We start from the raw sequence: 16398 nt of genomic DNA on the forward strand, positions 1-16398 counted from the left end.
TCTTTCTCCTGCTCTTTTGCCGCCCAGTGCACACTCCCCACTGAGAAAAGGGGTGAAATTGTTTATGGAATAAACTCCCAATATGCCAATACTGCTTTTAACATAAAAAGATTAGCTGCATGTACCCAAGGCTAGCTGCTCGCCTGTGAGATCATTGGGACCTCATGTAGGGGTCAAAAGCAGAACCCACTCAATGGTCAGTACTGCTCAATCGGGCATCCTACCACAACATCCTCACCCTGTACGCTCTCCTTCGTCCGCTCACCTTCCTCAGGAGGCTGGAGTTAACTGTGCTGCTCAGAGGTAAACGCTTCCCCGGGGTTTGCTGTCACCCCCTTAGGCTTGCAGGCATTTATTATGGAAAGAGTTGCATGTCATGCTGTCCCTGCAGGATAGGCCCATTGTCATTGTGCACGTGCCCTTGAGCCTGCTTTGCTTAGTAGGCCTGGTCAGACTGACGTTGTGCACAAAAAACCTAAGGCTGCAGAGGCCCTACTTTCATGGGCGTTGCAGTACTATGTCAAGGCCCAAGAAAGTGGTCCCTGCTTCCCTGTGCGTCACAGCACTCAACCCTATTAGTGAGGCCTGGATTAGGGGTAAGGGGGCCCTCTCCTGGGTACTAAAGCTCTAGAGTCTACAAAATATGACTCACCGGTGTGTCGACCAAGGTAGTGTGCTTATGCGGGGCCACACTGTGCACAGCTAGCACCAGCCCTGCTGCCAAATGTCAGGGTGGGGATTACCACAGGCTGCCTAGTCTTGATTCTGCCTCATTTTACTACCAATTCTGTCTCCCTATCTCAAGCCTACTGGTTCTTTTTCATCCCTTTCTCTCTGATTACTACCCCTTTCTATCTCCTTCGTTCTCTCTTCTCTGTCTTTCTCTGCATTGATTTGAATCAAGGTCTTAGTATGAAAATTGAGTCCTGGTCCCAAAAATGGAACGTGGTGCTCACCACCTGCAACCACTGACACAAATTAAGCTCTGCTCCTTTCACACCCATCCTTGAAGTAATCTCTTGCACATAAGATACACCAGAATCTTGAACCTAGTCAGAAGAATTCTGAGCCTTCGCCAGATGAGCACATTGCATTGTTCGATCTATTTCTATGCTTTCACTGGTGCCAATTCTCAAATCATTACCATTGTTTATCCAACTATATCTTCGTAAACTTTATCCATTGCTGCTATGCGACTGGATTCACACAACTAGGTCATTTCCAAATGTAATCCATGCCCTCTCTATTATCTGAAGGAAACCCTTCCATTATAGAAAATCTACTAACTTGACTATGGAAGTGTCTTCCCAGTGTGTTCTTGTGGTTTGAGAGTCTGCCATTTTTTGCAGTATTATCCTTCTACCTGTGTTTGGTACTCATCTGTAACATGCACCTGTCACTTTCTCTTGTAACACACTGTTTTCTACCTCTTACATTTGTTTGTTTTCGATACCTGCACAAGTGCCACCAGTGCCTACGTAACGTTTGTTCTTGTGCTTGAGTGTCCTCCATATATTACAGTATTATACCTCTATGTTTATTTTGTATGCATTTGTAACTGGCACACGTTACTTTTTCCTCCTGTAATGCACCGTTTGCTACCTCTTGTATTTTGTTGGCTCACGATTGTCACTTTTGTAATGCACTGTTTGCTACCTCTTGTATTTTGTTGGCACACGATTGTCATTTTTGCTTCATTTAATGTAACGTTTGCTTTTGTAATTTGTCACTTGTAATGTTCTCATGTATGAGTTCTGTTCCTATTGTGAAGCGCTCTGACACCTTTGGGTAAAGTCCGCGCTATATAAAAACGCATAAATAAATAAATAAATCGCATATTAATCTCTGTTTGGTGCCAGTTATCTACTGGACTCCACCTAATTCAGGTCAGTTCCTTAATGCAGCTGTCCCTTATCAAGCGCTTCTAAAACAGAGCCTTATGGCCTCCCATTGAACGTGCATCAAAGTTAAGTTGGCTCTAGGAAGTCGCAAATCCCTCAGCCATTTTCCTAAATTCTGTCATTTAACATCTCTGATGAGTTTATCTCTCTAGGCTGTCGTACTGTAATTTACATCACTGCTCATATCTCTGCTCCTTGTCTTCCTACAGATTCTGGACTACGATTACTACGGTGCATATGACCATGCGCCCCATAAAGACTACAACTACGAACAAATCCTGGAGCAAGAATACACCTTTGAATTTCCCCCTCATCAGGATGTGGTTTGTATGCAAAAATGAATGAATTCACAATTATTTTAGTTCTGCAGTTCCCCTGAATAGCAAGTTTCACAGAGGACTCATGGTGACATCATTATCCAAAGTTAAAATTGCATTGTTTTTTAGTTTATTTATGCCATTTTATCAAATGCAACCCTCATCTTAAATGAGTACTATATACAAAGAAAATGAATACAAATATGAAAAAAGCATTGTTTTTCAAAAACATAACCAGGTAACAGAAAGAACATAAGAACATTGAAAAAAAGCAGAACGTTTTGCACCCTAGCTCATTGTAACAACTGATGGGGAAGATGTTTGCAGCAACTTTTGAGAAGATATAGTATTATTGCGGAGACAGGAAGGTAGCTTAGCAGTCAGGAAGCTGCCAGGCTGTGCCCTGTTGGCACAGTTTGTGTGCTTTAGCTTGGACATTTCCAATCACAGCATGGGTTTATTGAGGGTGACCCTCCATTCCTCTTCTGAAGCACAATATGCTGGCCAGGTATTTACCTCCATTGTTAACAGTTTAAGATAACTACTTGTTTACGGCCTAGTTCTTGGACGATGCATAGTTCTAGCAGGTAAAGTACTAGCTATATCCCAGGCTGAAAGCAGGGGCCATCCTAAAGCCTGACTATAAAACTTGAGAGACAGAGCAGGGGAACCCTACTCACTAAGGAACCAGGGTAAGTAATTATAAAAGAATACAGCACTTCCTGTGGAGTAATGCAATCAATATTAATAATGGTATGCACAATCGCAATGCAAAGGGCTTTACTAAGGTCAGAGGGGGAAGAAACCACATACACAGATGATTCAGTATATCACAGTTGTAAATGTATATTTCAAACAAGGGGAAGGGATATATAAATTGAAAAAGAATTGAGAAACATGTGTTTGCGTGATGTCCCAAGAGAAAACTGGAACCTAAAACAGTAGTGAAAGTTGTGACAGTTTTTCAAGGTTTCCAAAATTCAATAGAAGTCGACCATTATCAAATATATACAGTGTAAACAGCAGCTATATACAGTGATGTGCGCTGGGTAATAGTTTGCTTTCTCTCTGTGTCAATGACGTTTCGACCCTCTACTTGTTGTGGGGTCTCATCAGGACCTAGGGATGTAGGGACATCTAGGAAGAGAAAGATAGAGTAAGCATAAGGCCCATTTACCGGCATAGATGCGACAAATATGAGAAGACTATAAAACTTGGCAGGAGAAAATAGTGGCACAGTGCTGAATTAGGCTCCCCTTTCAGACAAAAACAGAATCGCCAGTTGTGCCATTTGTGAAAGTTTGTTGCCTCGTGTTATTTTGAACAATTGGCAACGTAACTAGGTTCATGAGGAGTGAACTGTACGTCCAAGACACCAGCATCGCTTCTGTTACAGGTTTCCCTCCATCAGTCTAGAGTTTTAAGTCTGTGGCACCCTCCATTTCCTATCCTATTGCTCTTGTTCAGAGTGAACATAGTCCACTCTGGTTCTCCCAACAACTATGATTCAAAGCTTTTGATTCTCTTATTTGGGAGCTATATCTTCAGTTAAACGCCCATTCGTCATTTCCATCTGGTCGCTCCTAATTTATGTAAGGGTGATTTATGTGATTTGTAGAGTTGGTGCCATCAACAAGCAAATCTTCATGTTTGCAAATGCATCTGACGGATAAAGAAGTAAACCATGTTCTTCACCTCCCTCCGACAGCAAATATTGAGAAGTTCTCAAGAGCATGTGTATGAAATGCCTCCGCTTTTGCAGTGCTGCAGCACTTTGAGTCATACTTCAAACTCAATTATCACCAAATCAATTCTCAATTGATCCAATTTCTGTCAGGCAGATCCCACTCATGTAGAAACCTGAAAAAAAAAATCGGACCTCCCATTTCCCTAAAATACCACATTAGGGGCATGAAAAATGAGAACTATGGTAGCCAACTTTGCCAAATGCTTAGGTCTCTTTATAAATATAAGAAGAAATGGCGGAATCAACATCAAAAAAGACTCCATCGATATTTGAAAAATCTGATCAGCAGATACATCGCAACTCAAAACCTGTTTTCTCTCCTCCACCTAGCCTCTCTGGCCCATCTGTTTCCATTAAGAGGTTGGACACCCTATTCGGGGTCACAGTAAGTTCCATAAACATAGTTCATTTTTTCATCCAACTTTGGCAATACATATGAGGTCACCTTATATAAAAGTCAAGGCATTCAGTCGTGCCAAATCAAAGAAACTCACTAACCTTTATCTGGATGCCGAGCTCTTTGGCAGAACCATATTCAAAGCATTTTTTGGAAGAAAAAAAAAAGCATGAAATTGCATGATGCCTGGTCAAAGTTCAAGAGTAAACGTGTACCACCTCAGCCGAAGGTGCCCAACTGTGAATTTCGAGAATGGAAGAATATGCTTGGCCCACAAGAAAGGACCTGATAAGGGAACGTGCATAATGTTGACTGCTGATCCCCCAAGACATTTACTTGTTTTAAAATATGCTTGCTGTAGTCTGATGTCTTTTGCAGCTGCAATGCATGTGCACAACTGGCCTCTTAAAAGTCGTAATAAATGTAGACCCAGCAGGAGCTTGGCTATTGCCCAGTTCATGAAAAACTGTCTGAGGTGGATCGAGTTTAAAAAAAAAAATGTTACTAGGTGTTTCAGACTGTCCTTCTCTGTGATTTTGGTTGCATAAAATTTCCTAGAAAAAAATGTCATGGAATACCATTACTTAGAAACCATTTCACCTAAACTGTAAATTTTCAGAATGAATGGCATTTACTATTTCGTAGAAACCAATTCATCGAATGCCTTTTTTGTTCCAAATTGGCTTTTGCATGGTTATTCTTTAAGGTGTAAATGCAATGGTTGCAGATTTTACTTTCAGTAACAGTTTTGTCAGGGGTATTTATTTCAGTGCTTTACTTCAAAGGACATTGTTTCAGATTTATTTATTTTACATTGTCAAGCAATTCCTTCAGATACCTTTATTTCCCTGACCACCATCACTCCCTATTCCCTATAAACCACTCATCACACCTATACTAACGCATTACATAATCCTTAAAGCTTTATCTAACCCTAAACTCCACCCATCCTAAAAACTTAAACCCTCACCACACCTAAACTACGCCCATCCCTGAACCATAAACGCCCTTTCTACCCCTACACTCTACCAATTCCATAACCGTAAAATAACGCTCTACCCATAAACTCCACCATTGATGAACCCTCAACAAAAACCTTCTACGCCAAAATATCTGTGATTCTTTAAAACTCCTCACCACACTAAACTCCACCTAATCCTGAACCCTAAAAATTCTTCACCACCCCTAACCTGTACCCATCACTGAACCTTACAATCCCAAACCAGCCTTAAACTCCACCTATCTATGAACCCTAAAAAAAACCTCAACATCCATACACTCCACCCATCCCTAAACGTTTAACACCTCACACCCCTAAACTCCACTCATCAATGAAACTGAAAAACCTCTCACCAGAACTAAACTCTAACCAGACCTCATGTCTAAAAAAAACCTATACCACCCCAAAACATAACCCATACCTGAACCCTAAAAACCCCTTTCTCTGCCAGAGCGCCACTCATTTCTGACTCCTAAAACTCCCCGATCACTCCTAAACATTACCATCCCTATACCCAAAACCCCCTCACTAGTCGTTAAACACCGCCCAAATGTAATGTCATTTTGTTGTGTTTTTTTAGATAATCTTTCCTTTATAATGTCTTCTGTACTTTTTTATTTATTTGTATTTCCTTAAAAATGTATTTCCTTAAAATTGATTTTCCATGATTTGGTTTCCTCCAGTTTGGCTTGCCACATTTTGTTTTTCAATTAATTCACACACACATCAACAATTTCACCAGTATCTATATCAAAAATCTTATATCAGAGGTGTTCATATCACACTCATGAGTGTCAGATCTATAATAGATGCTGGGGATATACAAACGAAATTAATTTACAAAAAAATAATCTAAATGGACCCATGTACATAGTTTGCAGTTTTTCTAAATTGGTGGACCAAGAGCAAGCCCCTTACCCTTAGAACATGTGGATTTACCTCATTTCAAGTTATGGGAATACTGAAGGAATTAATCAACGAATCGGTGAATGTCAAATTAATTAACATCTAGTAAGAAAAGTGCATTACTATACAGGTAAAAGAGCCTTTTAGAATTCCAACAAAATTCATGTTGACTTTGACAGTACATCTTTAACCTTTAAATGCGGCCTAAATTTCCCCCCAGTGCAGGAAAACTTCACGCGTGCGCAAATCGGAAAGCTCCTGGCCATTCGACGCACACGGCACCCGTGACGTTGGACGTCTGGGGGCCATCCGACGCATCCAAAGGGTTAAATTTGGTGTCATCTGTCTTTAAGTCCCAGCGGGAGGCAGTTTTGTAAATAGACATGATTGATTACATTTGTGAGATCAACTCTCAAATAAACAGAAATCCAGGAGGAAAGACATTTCAGGAGACTGGAGAGAACTGGCATGCTTTAAGTGTGAAATGATACGTATGTCTCTGCAAAGGGCCACCTGCTCTTCCTGGCATTTCTGCTCTACATAGTTATTTTCTTGACAGATTTGTAGAGCTTTCTATTTATAATCCTTGGGTTATTTTCCTTCTTTAATTGCCAGCTTGTTTTACAGCCGTGACGATGATACAACAATTTGCACACTAGTATTGCTACAATCCAGGTTGGCGTTTCGCATCGGCAGATTCTTGCACACAGTGGCACCGTGCTGAAAGATAAGTTGCTACTCTTCTGCACTAGTAGAGAAGTGTGGCTCAATGGTTAGAGCGGCAGACCCTGATGCAGTAGTCTGGCCGGGACCAGGGTTCAATTCCCGCCTCGGTGGGTCTCGGGCTCAATTTCCTCGGACCTGATAATTCTCGCCTCGGTGCCCATTCTAATCATGAGTCCCACTCTGCACCTCTGGGCAATAGCTTGCTTAATCTCTACAACGGCCCCAACAACGCTGAGGATGCCTGACTTCACCTTGGGGGTGCCCAGGAGTGGGCTCCTCACAGGGAAAGGCCAGGAAGGGTTCCTCGGCAGTATTCGTACAAGCGCCGAGATGCCTACGGGTAGTTGTGCGCTATACAAGTGCGTAATCATTTCATTTCATCATCATCATCATTTCATTTCATCAATCATCATTTCATTTCATTTCATTTCACTATAAATAACCGCATTTTAACATGCAAGGTCTTATGTTTTCAGTGTTCTCAATGTTTACCCTTAAGAGAATGAAGGAAACAAGAGGTTGTGATTTGAACAGGATCACAATGTTCGAGTTGGGGGTTGTAAGATTAAAAGTTGGGTCTCTGTTGTTTGGCTTGCAGCTCATTCCTACTGTACTTGACTGCAATAACGCACAGTCCCTAACTGGTGAAATCAATTCCTATCTTGGCTTCTCTTTGTCATGCCCACTCCTGTGTGCCCCAGGGGAGGCTAGAGGAATGATTGTCCATCACTTTCACCCAGGAGAAGTCCACTGGCCTCCTTTACTGCAGTCTGCACATCCTCTGTGCTATTCACTGTTTAAGGACAGCCATTTAATACATGGGCGCTGCAGAGAATGTTTCATGGATGCTCAGGCCTTGCTCCTGGTTTTAGGCGATTGTCCCATGGCGTCTGACAGTACCCAGTGGTATACTGGAGTCTGTGCTGCATGTGCGGCAGCAGTACAAAAGGGGGTGGTGATGGACGAAGCATCTGAACCAATCAAACACTCACCCCCAGTCAAAAGATCTGGGTTTGATCCATCTCCGTTCTTTAGCCCACTCTGCCACCCCAGTTCAGACATGGCTATATGCAAATCAGTCTGACCCTGTGCCTCATGGGAACAGTCCAACCCGAACTGCCAAGCCATGCCTTCCCTGGACCGGAAACAAGCTTCCGAGGACCGGTTTCTGGCATTCCAGCCGTCTTCAGCCCGGCTTGTTTGAATCCAGTGGCAAAGTGAGCAAGTGCGGCAGCAGGCATCAAGAAACTCTTCTAGCTGCTTTTTCAAAAGCATCTTTAAATGTAAATAGGAGCAATTGAAGGCTGTTACAGCCTTGCACATTTCATGTTTAGATTAAGAGTCAGGGCAGGTCACTGGACTTGTCCAAGCCTGAAATTGTAAATATGCAAATTAATGAGCAGTGCCCTGAGTGATGCTCGTGCAATTGCATGTCCTCTTATCCCTCGGCCGCCATCATCCCATTCATCCACCATATTTCAGGGATTGTGTAATCCAGGATTACCAGACCCCACACACTACACTTTTCACTTTTCTACAAGTCATGTTAGAGATGCTTCAGGTCAAATACATTTTCTCTGTAACTAACTATATATGCTTTTATGTTTGTGCATTTTAAATGCCTGGGGAAATCACTGTCGATGGAAGATTCCACGTTACTGCCCAAGCAACTGATAACTTTGGTCCGAGGACCTATTCTGATAGCCTAGCGTGCATTTCTCTAACTTATATTTTCGTTCAATGTAATTCCACTTCTTATTTTTAAGGTATGCTATAGGGTTTTTGCATCGGTCAATCAAAGATTAGTGCTGTTGATTTTTCCACTGACATCTTGGACATGTCCTTTGCTCAAAGGAATTAGAGGGGACACACATCCTCGACAGCATCTCTTTCTTGAGTCAGAGGACTGACAAGCACATTGTCAGTCTGTGTTGGGATCTGAGTAGAGCAGGTAAAGAGCGGTAGCACATGCGAGAAATAAACTATGGAATTGGCTTTTCTCCTATGGGATTGCCATCACTATATATCTGGACTTACCATGCATTGTAGCCTGATTGCTTGTAACACCATTGGATCTTTGGATCACTCCCTGTCAAGAGGACATCATGTTTGCAGCCCTTCAGGTTTCCGTATGATTTGTCCAATTAAAGCAAACAAAAGAATGCAGTGGTTTGTTAACTGAAAGCCTGGCACTTTAAAGGTGATAGTCTGGGAACATGTAAACACCAGAAGTGAGAAACATTGCAACAACTGACAACTTCAATTTGGGCTGGTTGACTGCTGATGCTAATCAGCCGGTTCAGCACAGTACTCGGGTATATATTCTGCAAGGATCACACTGCAGGGGCATCTGTTGTGTGAAGGGCCTGGCCTGGAGAAGCGATCAGCAGAGAACTGAAGAGTTCTCCCACCGATGGAGCAGGTGTAACTTTCTGGCCATCCGCGCATAGTGAGAGATGGTTGGTGGACGGAAGTAACCCGGAAGTAAACTCCTTACCAGCATAGTGAACTAAGCCAAGAAATGGAGGCTTAACAGATCGAAAAAACAAAGGTCACCGAAAACTATGGGAACAAGCCAACTAGTATTTGGGGTAATGTATAGGATGATAGTGAGTCCTATGTTGCTGAAAAATATTCTGTATGGGATTTAGCAAGTTGAATTCAACTGTGAAGATCCTATAACTTTGAACAGTGTCTGCATGCCTACCCAGTCTGTCTTTCCAGACTTAAAGTTCCTGGTTGCTTTGTAAGGGAATAACATGTTTCAGTTCCTGTCTATCTGCGTCCTGCCCCCTTATCTGAGGTGCCTATTCCTGGTGTACATGAAGCTATCCAAAGGGGGGTGGAATCCTGATTGGGGTAGTCTGGCCCTGTAGAATGGTGGCTCATCTGATCTATAACTGAAGGCTCCGCCCACCCACCCATGAGGCAGTGGAATGCAACATGGTGGGACAAACCATGGACTGAGGATTGGTGTTGGCTTCCCCACTCATGCTATGTAAGTCCTGGGGCGATGACTCCTTACCATCTCTCCTTCACCCATCATCTCTCATTGGAGGCTATTTTGGGGTTCATTCCAGCATGTGTGGTGATTGTTATCCCGTCTGCAGCAGCACAAATGCTTTCAGCAGAGAATTTGAGAGGAGGTTTGTATCGGTAGATGACACAGAAAGGGTGACTCCCTAGCCCTCCTGTTACTGCTGCTGTCCCAACCTGGGGTATCAGTCCCACATAGAGGGTGCACGCAATCCACCAGTGACCTCTATGGCGGATCTCCAGGGTGCAGCGGGCTCCTTCTTGTTCTTTCCTTCCCTAGGTTTGTTTTTGTATCAGTAGGAAGGTGAGAGTAGTCCTCACTGCGAATTACGTTGTTGTACCGCAAGTTCATTGCCTGACTCTCTTTTTTAGGTTTCGACCTGGCGAAAGGAGCACGAAGTGCTCCTCCCAGGCCGAAAACTTTTGTAAACAGTATGGATGTTCGGCACCGCCTCTGTTTGCCATTGGCTAGCTCCATAAATGGACGCTAGCCATTGGCAAACAGAGGCGTCCGTCAAATCCTGAGGCGACTGGTGGGCGTTCCGGCAATGTTTTTCCCTCTCCACCCTTTTCGCATCGTCATTGGGCGGTGGGCGGAGTTTTTTTTTTTTTGTTGCTGTTTGTTTTCCTCATTTCATGCCGACCAGGGCCGCCGGAAGAAGTCCAGGTGAGTGTGTTCCTTCCCTCCCCCCTCCCGCTGTCTGTGTCTTTCCCCCCCCTGTCCGTTCGCTTTCCCGCCCCCCCCCTCCCGCTGTCCGTGCCTGTGGTGGGATTGCACCGCAATACGAGGTGCTTGTTTTTAGATAGTGAACAAAAGGTCACTGTTTGAGTGAGGAATTACATTACTGAGTCGCTTACGGTAAAATATCGGCCTGTGCTGTTTCTAAGCAACTTTTCATCATCGTCTTGGCAAGCGAGAAAGAAATGGCGTCCATATCTGAAAGTACCATGAATGACCCCCACAACCCCCTCCTCACCCGGCAAAGGCCGCTCGTGACAGGGTTAAGCGTTCCTTTCCACAGTCTTGTATCTAGTCCAGGCGGCTCCGGGCTCGTTGCTTTAGGCAGAGTGTTATCATGTTTATTCTGCCCATTTGTGCCAATGCTGATACGGCAAAATCCCGCGGTATGCGGCTGCGACAGGCAGGCCTGGCACGTCGACACCTTCATGAGGCACGAGTGCTCATTCGTGGGTGAGGGGAATACAACTACGCGTCGCTGCCGAACCAGACACTGAGCATATTAATCATCGTGAAGTAATGTGGACTGATTCCACAGGAAACCATCCGGAAGAACTGTCGAGACATAATAAATGCGGGACCCAAAGATTATTTCGATACGTGACAACAAGACTATAATGCTTATTATTGGTGTTTTCATACGTAGTGTGTGCCACGGTTAAAGCCAATGTTATTAATAATAACCTATGAGGCTACCCAGGCGGCCCACAGGATGTGAAACTGTGCTAACTCCTAACTACCCTACCCGGCACCACTAGACTGAGTGCAGGGTACAATGAGGGTGCGCCAGCCTCGGGTATAACAATGGGCTGTGTTGCTCCGGTTGGAAAAGATACGAATTCGCACGTCCTGGTTACTCTTGCATCATTACTCTATGTGACATGAATTGAGAGATAAGCTAGGAACAGTCAGTTATGAAGAAAATAATCAAAAGCTTTGGGGAATAACAGTAAAGACGAGTTAAAACATGCACACAAACATGCACAAGCATTCCTCCATGAAACATTCAAACTCAACAGTGATGAGAGACCGCTCCAAGGACAGGCATCCAAATACACCGATACATATTAATCACAATCTCACAGATCCTGCATAACAAGTAATACATATACACATCTTTACACATAATGGGGTGCTCACATGTCGCTGCCCTGTGGGTAGGGCAATAGTGAAAAGCAGAGTGGCAGCTGCTCCGTCTTACATGCTAAAGTCCCCACGCAGCCTCCTTTACAAAGGGAGACCGGGATCTCCTGCAGGTGGTGCAGTGAGTGAATTCACCTACCTGCAGGGGGATGTCTAAGAGGTGTCCATGAATGAGAACTCCCCCCCCTTTAAAGGGCACCTGCAGGTGGTACTCAGAGAGATGTGCCTCACAGTGTGCCCCCTGATGGCCTCTTTGCTTCTGCGCCTACGTCCATCCATAAAATGGTGTGGGTGAATAGGGAACGCTTTTCTCTCTTTTGCCTGTGGCCAAGCCCCTTTGCAAATAAGGGAATTCTCCCTTCAGATCAAAATGTGTGCTGGTGCGATCTGTAACGCCTTCTGTAATACCAAAGGGCCTCCAGGGAGCAGAAAGGAGGAGTCCACGCTCGTTGTGGTTGAGGGGACTTTAATTATTATGATCCCAGATACACACACATTGATGGATTTGCACTGATTTCTAAGGAGTATTGCTTGAAATATGGTGAATTCCAAAATTGCAAACATCTTAGATGGAAGCTTGCGCTAAACAGATTTACTCACTTGTTTGTTCATTTGTGCATACACACACAAATGTATGCACAGGCACACCCGCCCCCCCCCCTATTAGCAGCCCACCTAAAAAAGCATACATGAATATTAATGTACAAAACATGCAGAAGGACAAATCCAATGCAATTACCTTATTTTTTGTCAGAACACTTTTAGGAATCTTTTGTGGAAATGTTTAATGTATTAGATTTATACTTGTCATGCCCTGTGTTTGTGTGTATGAAGCCTTTAGCTGTCATCGGCAGACTCCTTACAAGTATGCTCTGGATATATATGTGTAGCTCAAAGTGTGTATGTGTGTGTGGCTCTGGGATGGTGTGTGTGTGTGGCTCTGGGGTGGTGTGTGTGTGGCTCTGGGGTGGTGTGTGTGTGGCTCTGGGGGGAGGTGTGTGTGGCTCTGGGGGGAGGTGTGTGTAGCTCTGGGAGGAGTGTGTGGCTCTGGGGGTGTGTGTGTGTGGCTCTAAGTGTGCATGTGTGACTAGGGAGTGCAGAGTGACTAGGGAGTGCAGAGTGACTAGGGAGTGCAGAGTGACTAGGGAGTGCAGAGTGACTAGGGAGTGCAGAGTGCTAGAGAGTGCAGAGTACTAGGGAGTGCAGAGTGCTAGGGAGCGACTAAGGAGTGCTAGGAAAAGACTAGAGAGTGCTAGGGAGTGCACAATGCTAAGAGGTGCGGAGTGACTAGGGAAGCTAGGGAGTGCACAGTGCTAGGGAGTGTAGAGTAACTAGGGAGTGCTATGGAGTTCTAGAGACTGCAGAGATTAAGCTAATAACAATGTAAGTGACAATGACATTTATTTATCTGTTTTCAAAACCAACACATAAATAAAAATGTTGTCATTAACAATGCCAATAGCTCAAACTTTTCCAAAGGCGAAACCATTGCATTGAAAATGCTTGTTTAATTCTGGGACCACAAGCGGCACTTTAGCAATTAGCGTGCTTTTAAAAACGTTGTTATTCCTTGTAAAATTACCTGTGTATTACTTTTTTAATGTGCTAACCCCGCACCTATGTTTTAATAACTTGCACACGTTCTTGGATGCTTACATTGTACTGCTCTCACAGCTTGTCTCCGCTTCCCCTGTCCATTGCCGGCGTCCTGCCGTTTTGATTGGAGGGGAGCGGAACTCCCCCCCCCCCCCCCCTGCCCCCCCCCACCTGGCCTGACCCGATTCTCGGCTTGGTTAACTTCCGGTACGAAGACCGTATCCTAGGACCCTCCCGCGCCCGACCAGCTATTTAGGCTCATGCTGGGCCAGACTCGCACAGCGGGCGTGCCGCCGGCGCACCATCCGTCTGCGCCAAGGACGCAACAAGGGCAGGAAATACTGCCCGATCTCAACTGGAGTTGGCCTATAGCTCTGAGGCATTGCAACTCCTTAATCCTAAGGGGCATTGTAAGTGCCAGATTGCATCAGATAAAATTTGGGGGGCATGGTCCTGCTATAATTGCACAATGGACTTTCTTTTGGGCTCTCCCATATCAATAAATGGGACAAGCCTATCCACTACAACACACAATGCCAAAATCAAAGGAGGTTTAATCAATGCTAGATCACTCGGTGAACATTGTCAAGATGATAGGGATCTAATTCTAGATCAGCAACTTGACTTTTTATTTATTACCGAATCGTGGTTGAAAGATTGGTGCAATCCCGATGTTGCCATAACACTTCCACCCAATTACAAGAGCTAAAGGATGGACAGATTAAATGGCAGAGGGGGTGGGCCAGCCATTATTTTACGTGACTCACTACACTGTTCCAATTTTGATATTGATACTATCAAAGGTGTGGAAAGCTTAGGCTTCTGCATCTCCCTAAATACCTCTATGTCCTTCTCAGGTGCCCTGATTTATCGTCCCCCAGTGCAAAGCTCCACTTTTACAGACTCTCTCGGAGACTCTCGAAGTCAGCTACTGCTTAGATATGCTAATTTCACGTTGCTTGGTGACTTTAATCTTCATCTTAAATCTAGACTTGAACCAGGAGCGGACAACTTCCTCCAAAGTATAGAGCTTCTTACTCTGAACCAATTGGTGGAGTTTCCAACGCATCAGGCGGGCCATATCCTAGACCGGGTATGCTCCAACTTCATGGCCTTATCAGTAGACACCCCTGTCCCGCTGATTTGGTCAGACTATTTCCTGGTCCCACTTACAATCATGACTCCACAGAAAAGCCGTCCTGATATACTCTGCATTGACTCCCAACCCAGACATAAATGGACTCAACTAATTGACAACCCGAAGCTGGCTATCCATGCACGAGCACTCACACCCGCACTAACAGAAAATCCAGGGGGGGACTCTTGTCTTTTCCACTCCTGTCTTACAACTGTTTGCAACGAGCTAATGCCACTAGAGAAACACGATAAGAACAAGATATCTAAACTCAGAAGATCCCTTGGTTCACCCCCGATTTATCATTGTCATTTCAATTGTAAGCAACAGGAGCAAAAGTGGAGAAGGTCATATAATAGTGTAGACAGAATAGCTTATAGAAAGAGCAGAAAACTCTATCACCACCATATCAAAACTGCCAAAAAGGAGTACTACTCAAAGGAAATAATGGAGGCTAACTAAGATCAAAAAGTGATCTTTTCGATCTTAAAATCTTTCACCAACCCTAAAGTGTTGCAGAAAGAATTTCCTCCTTCACAAATTTTGTGCGATGACATCTCAACATATTTTAAAGAAAAGATTTTTAACATTCAAAATGATTTTTTAACCTTTCATAGTCATAATAGTGATGATTCCACTGAATTAGTTTCCATCCCCACTGCTCATTGTATTTAAACCTTCAACCCAGTACCTCTAGAATCGACCCATGAGGCTATCATGGCCTGTAAATCAGGTTCCCCTTTAGACACCTGTCCTCCCATCATTCTCCATAAAATCATTGGCATAGTCAACCCTGTCATAAACCAAATAGTTAACTCGTCATTAAGCATGGGCATAGTGTCAGACGAGTGGAAATTGGCCCCGGTAAAACCCCTAAAAAAGAAACAGAACACTGATTCCTCTGTGCTTTCTAATCTCCGGCCCATCTCATAACTCCCCATGCTAGGAAAAATTACAGAGAAATTTGTACATAAGGAATTAACCAAGTTCATCGAAGCAGCTAATATTCTTTATCCACAATAATCGGGCTTTCCCCCGAAACATTAAACAGAATCAGCCCTTCTGGAAGTCACTGATGCGCTAAAAATCCTAGCAGACAAAAGTAGGAAAGCAGTCCTGATCCTACTCGATCTGTCCGCTACGTTCGATACCATCTCGCATGACATCCTTCTAAAGAGACTCGAACGCGACAGCATTTCAGGGACTGCCCTGGAATGGATTAAATCATTTCTTACCAACCGCAGACAAGCAGTGACCCTGGGTACCTTCCTCTCGAAGGAGAAAATCATAACAGGAGTTCCACAAGGCTCTTCATTGAGCCCATTTCTGCTCAATATTTATATGGCCCGCTCATCCACCTCATAAGCTCCTTCGGAATCGAAGTAACGTCTTATGCTGACAATACTCAAATGATCGTGTCTCTCGATAATGACAACACAGAGGCCGAACGGAACTTTAAATGCTGCCTATCAAAGTTATTCAGTGGATGATGGATAACCATCTTAAATGTAACACTGATTAAAATGGAAATCTTCCCCATTGGGAAAGATATAATCTTCCATCCGGACATGTGGTGGCCACACGTAACCACTCCTCCACCAGATATGGTTAAGGTAGCAAAGAATGTAGGGGTACAGTTTTATACTGCGCTTTACTTTCTCCTGCACGCATCGGCCACAGCAGGGACCTGCTTCAGCCTTATCAGATCATTAAAGAAATTCTTTGATCTGATTCCACTTCTGGCAAAGAAATCAG

General features: G+C 44.0%; 1 protein-coding gene across 1 annotated transcript in view; it reads left to right on the forward strand.

Annotated features, from left to right (window-relative positions):
- Window positions 1-16398, forward strand: part of SARDH (sarcosine dehydrogenase) — a 741717-nt gene that overhangs the window by 489864 nt on the left and 235455 nt on the right. The window contains exon 13 of the mRNA XM_078641957.1: window positions 2111-2224. Within this exon, the coding sequence (XP_078498083.1) occupies window positions 2111-2224 (114 nt within the window). The remainder of the gene's footprint in view (window positions 1-2110; window positions 2225-16398) is intronic.

This window comes from Lissotriton helveticus, chromosome 5_1 (genome assembly GCF_964261635.1).
Source record: "Lissotriton helveticus chromosome 5_1, aLisHel1.1, whole genome shotgun sequence".
NCBI lineage: Eukaryota > Metazoa > Chordata > Amphibia > Caudata > Salamandridae > Lissotriton > Lissotriton helveticus.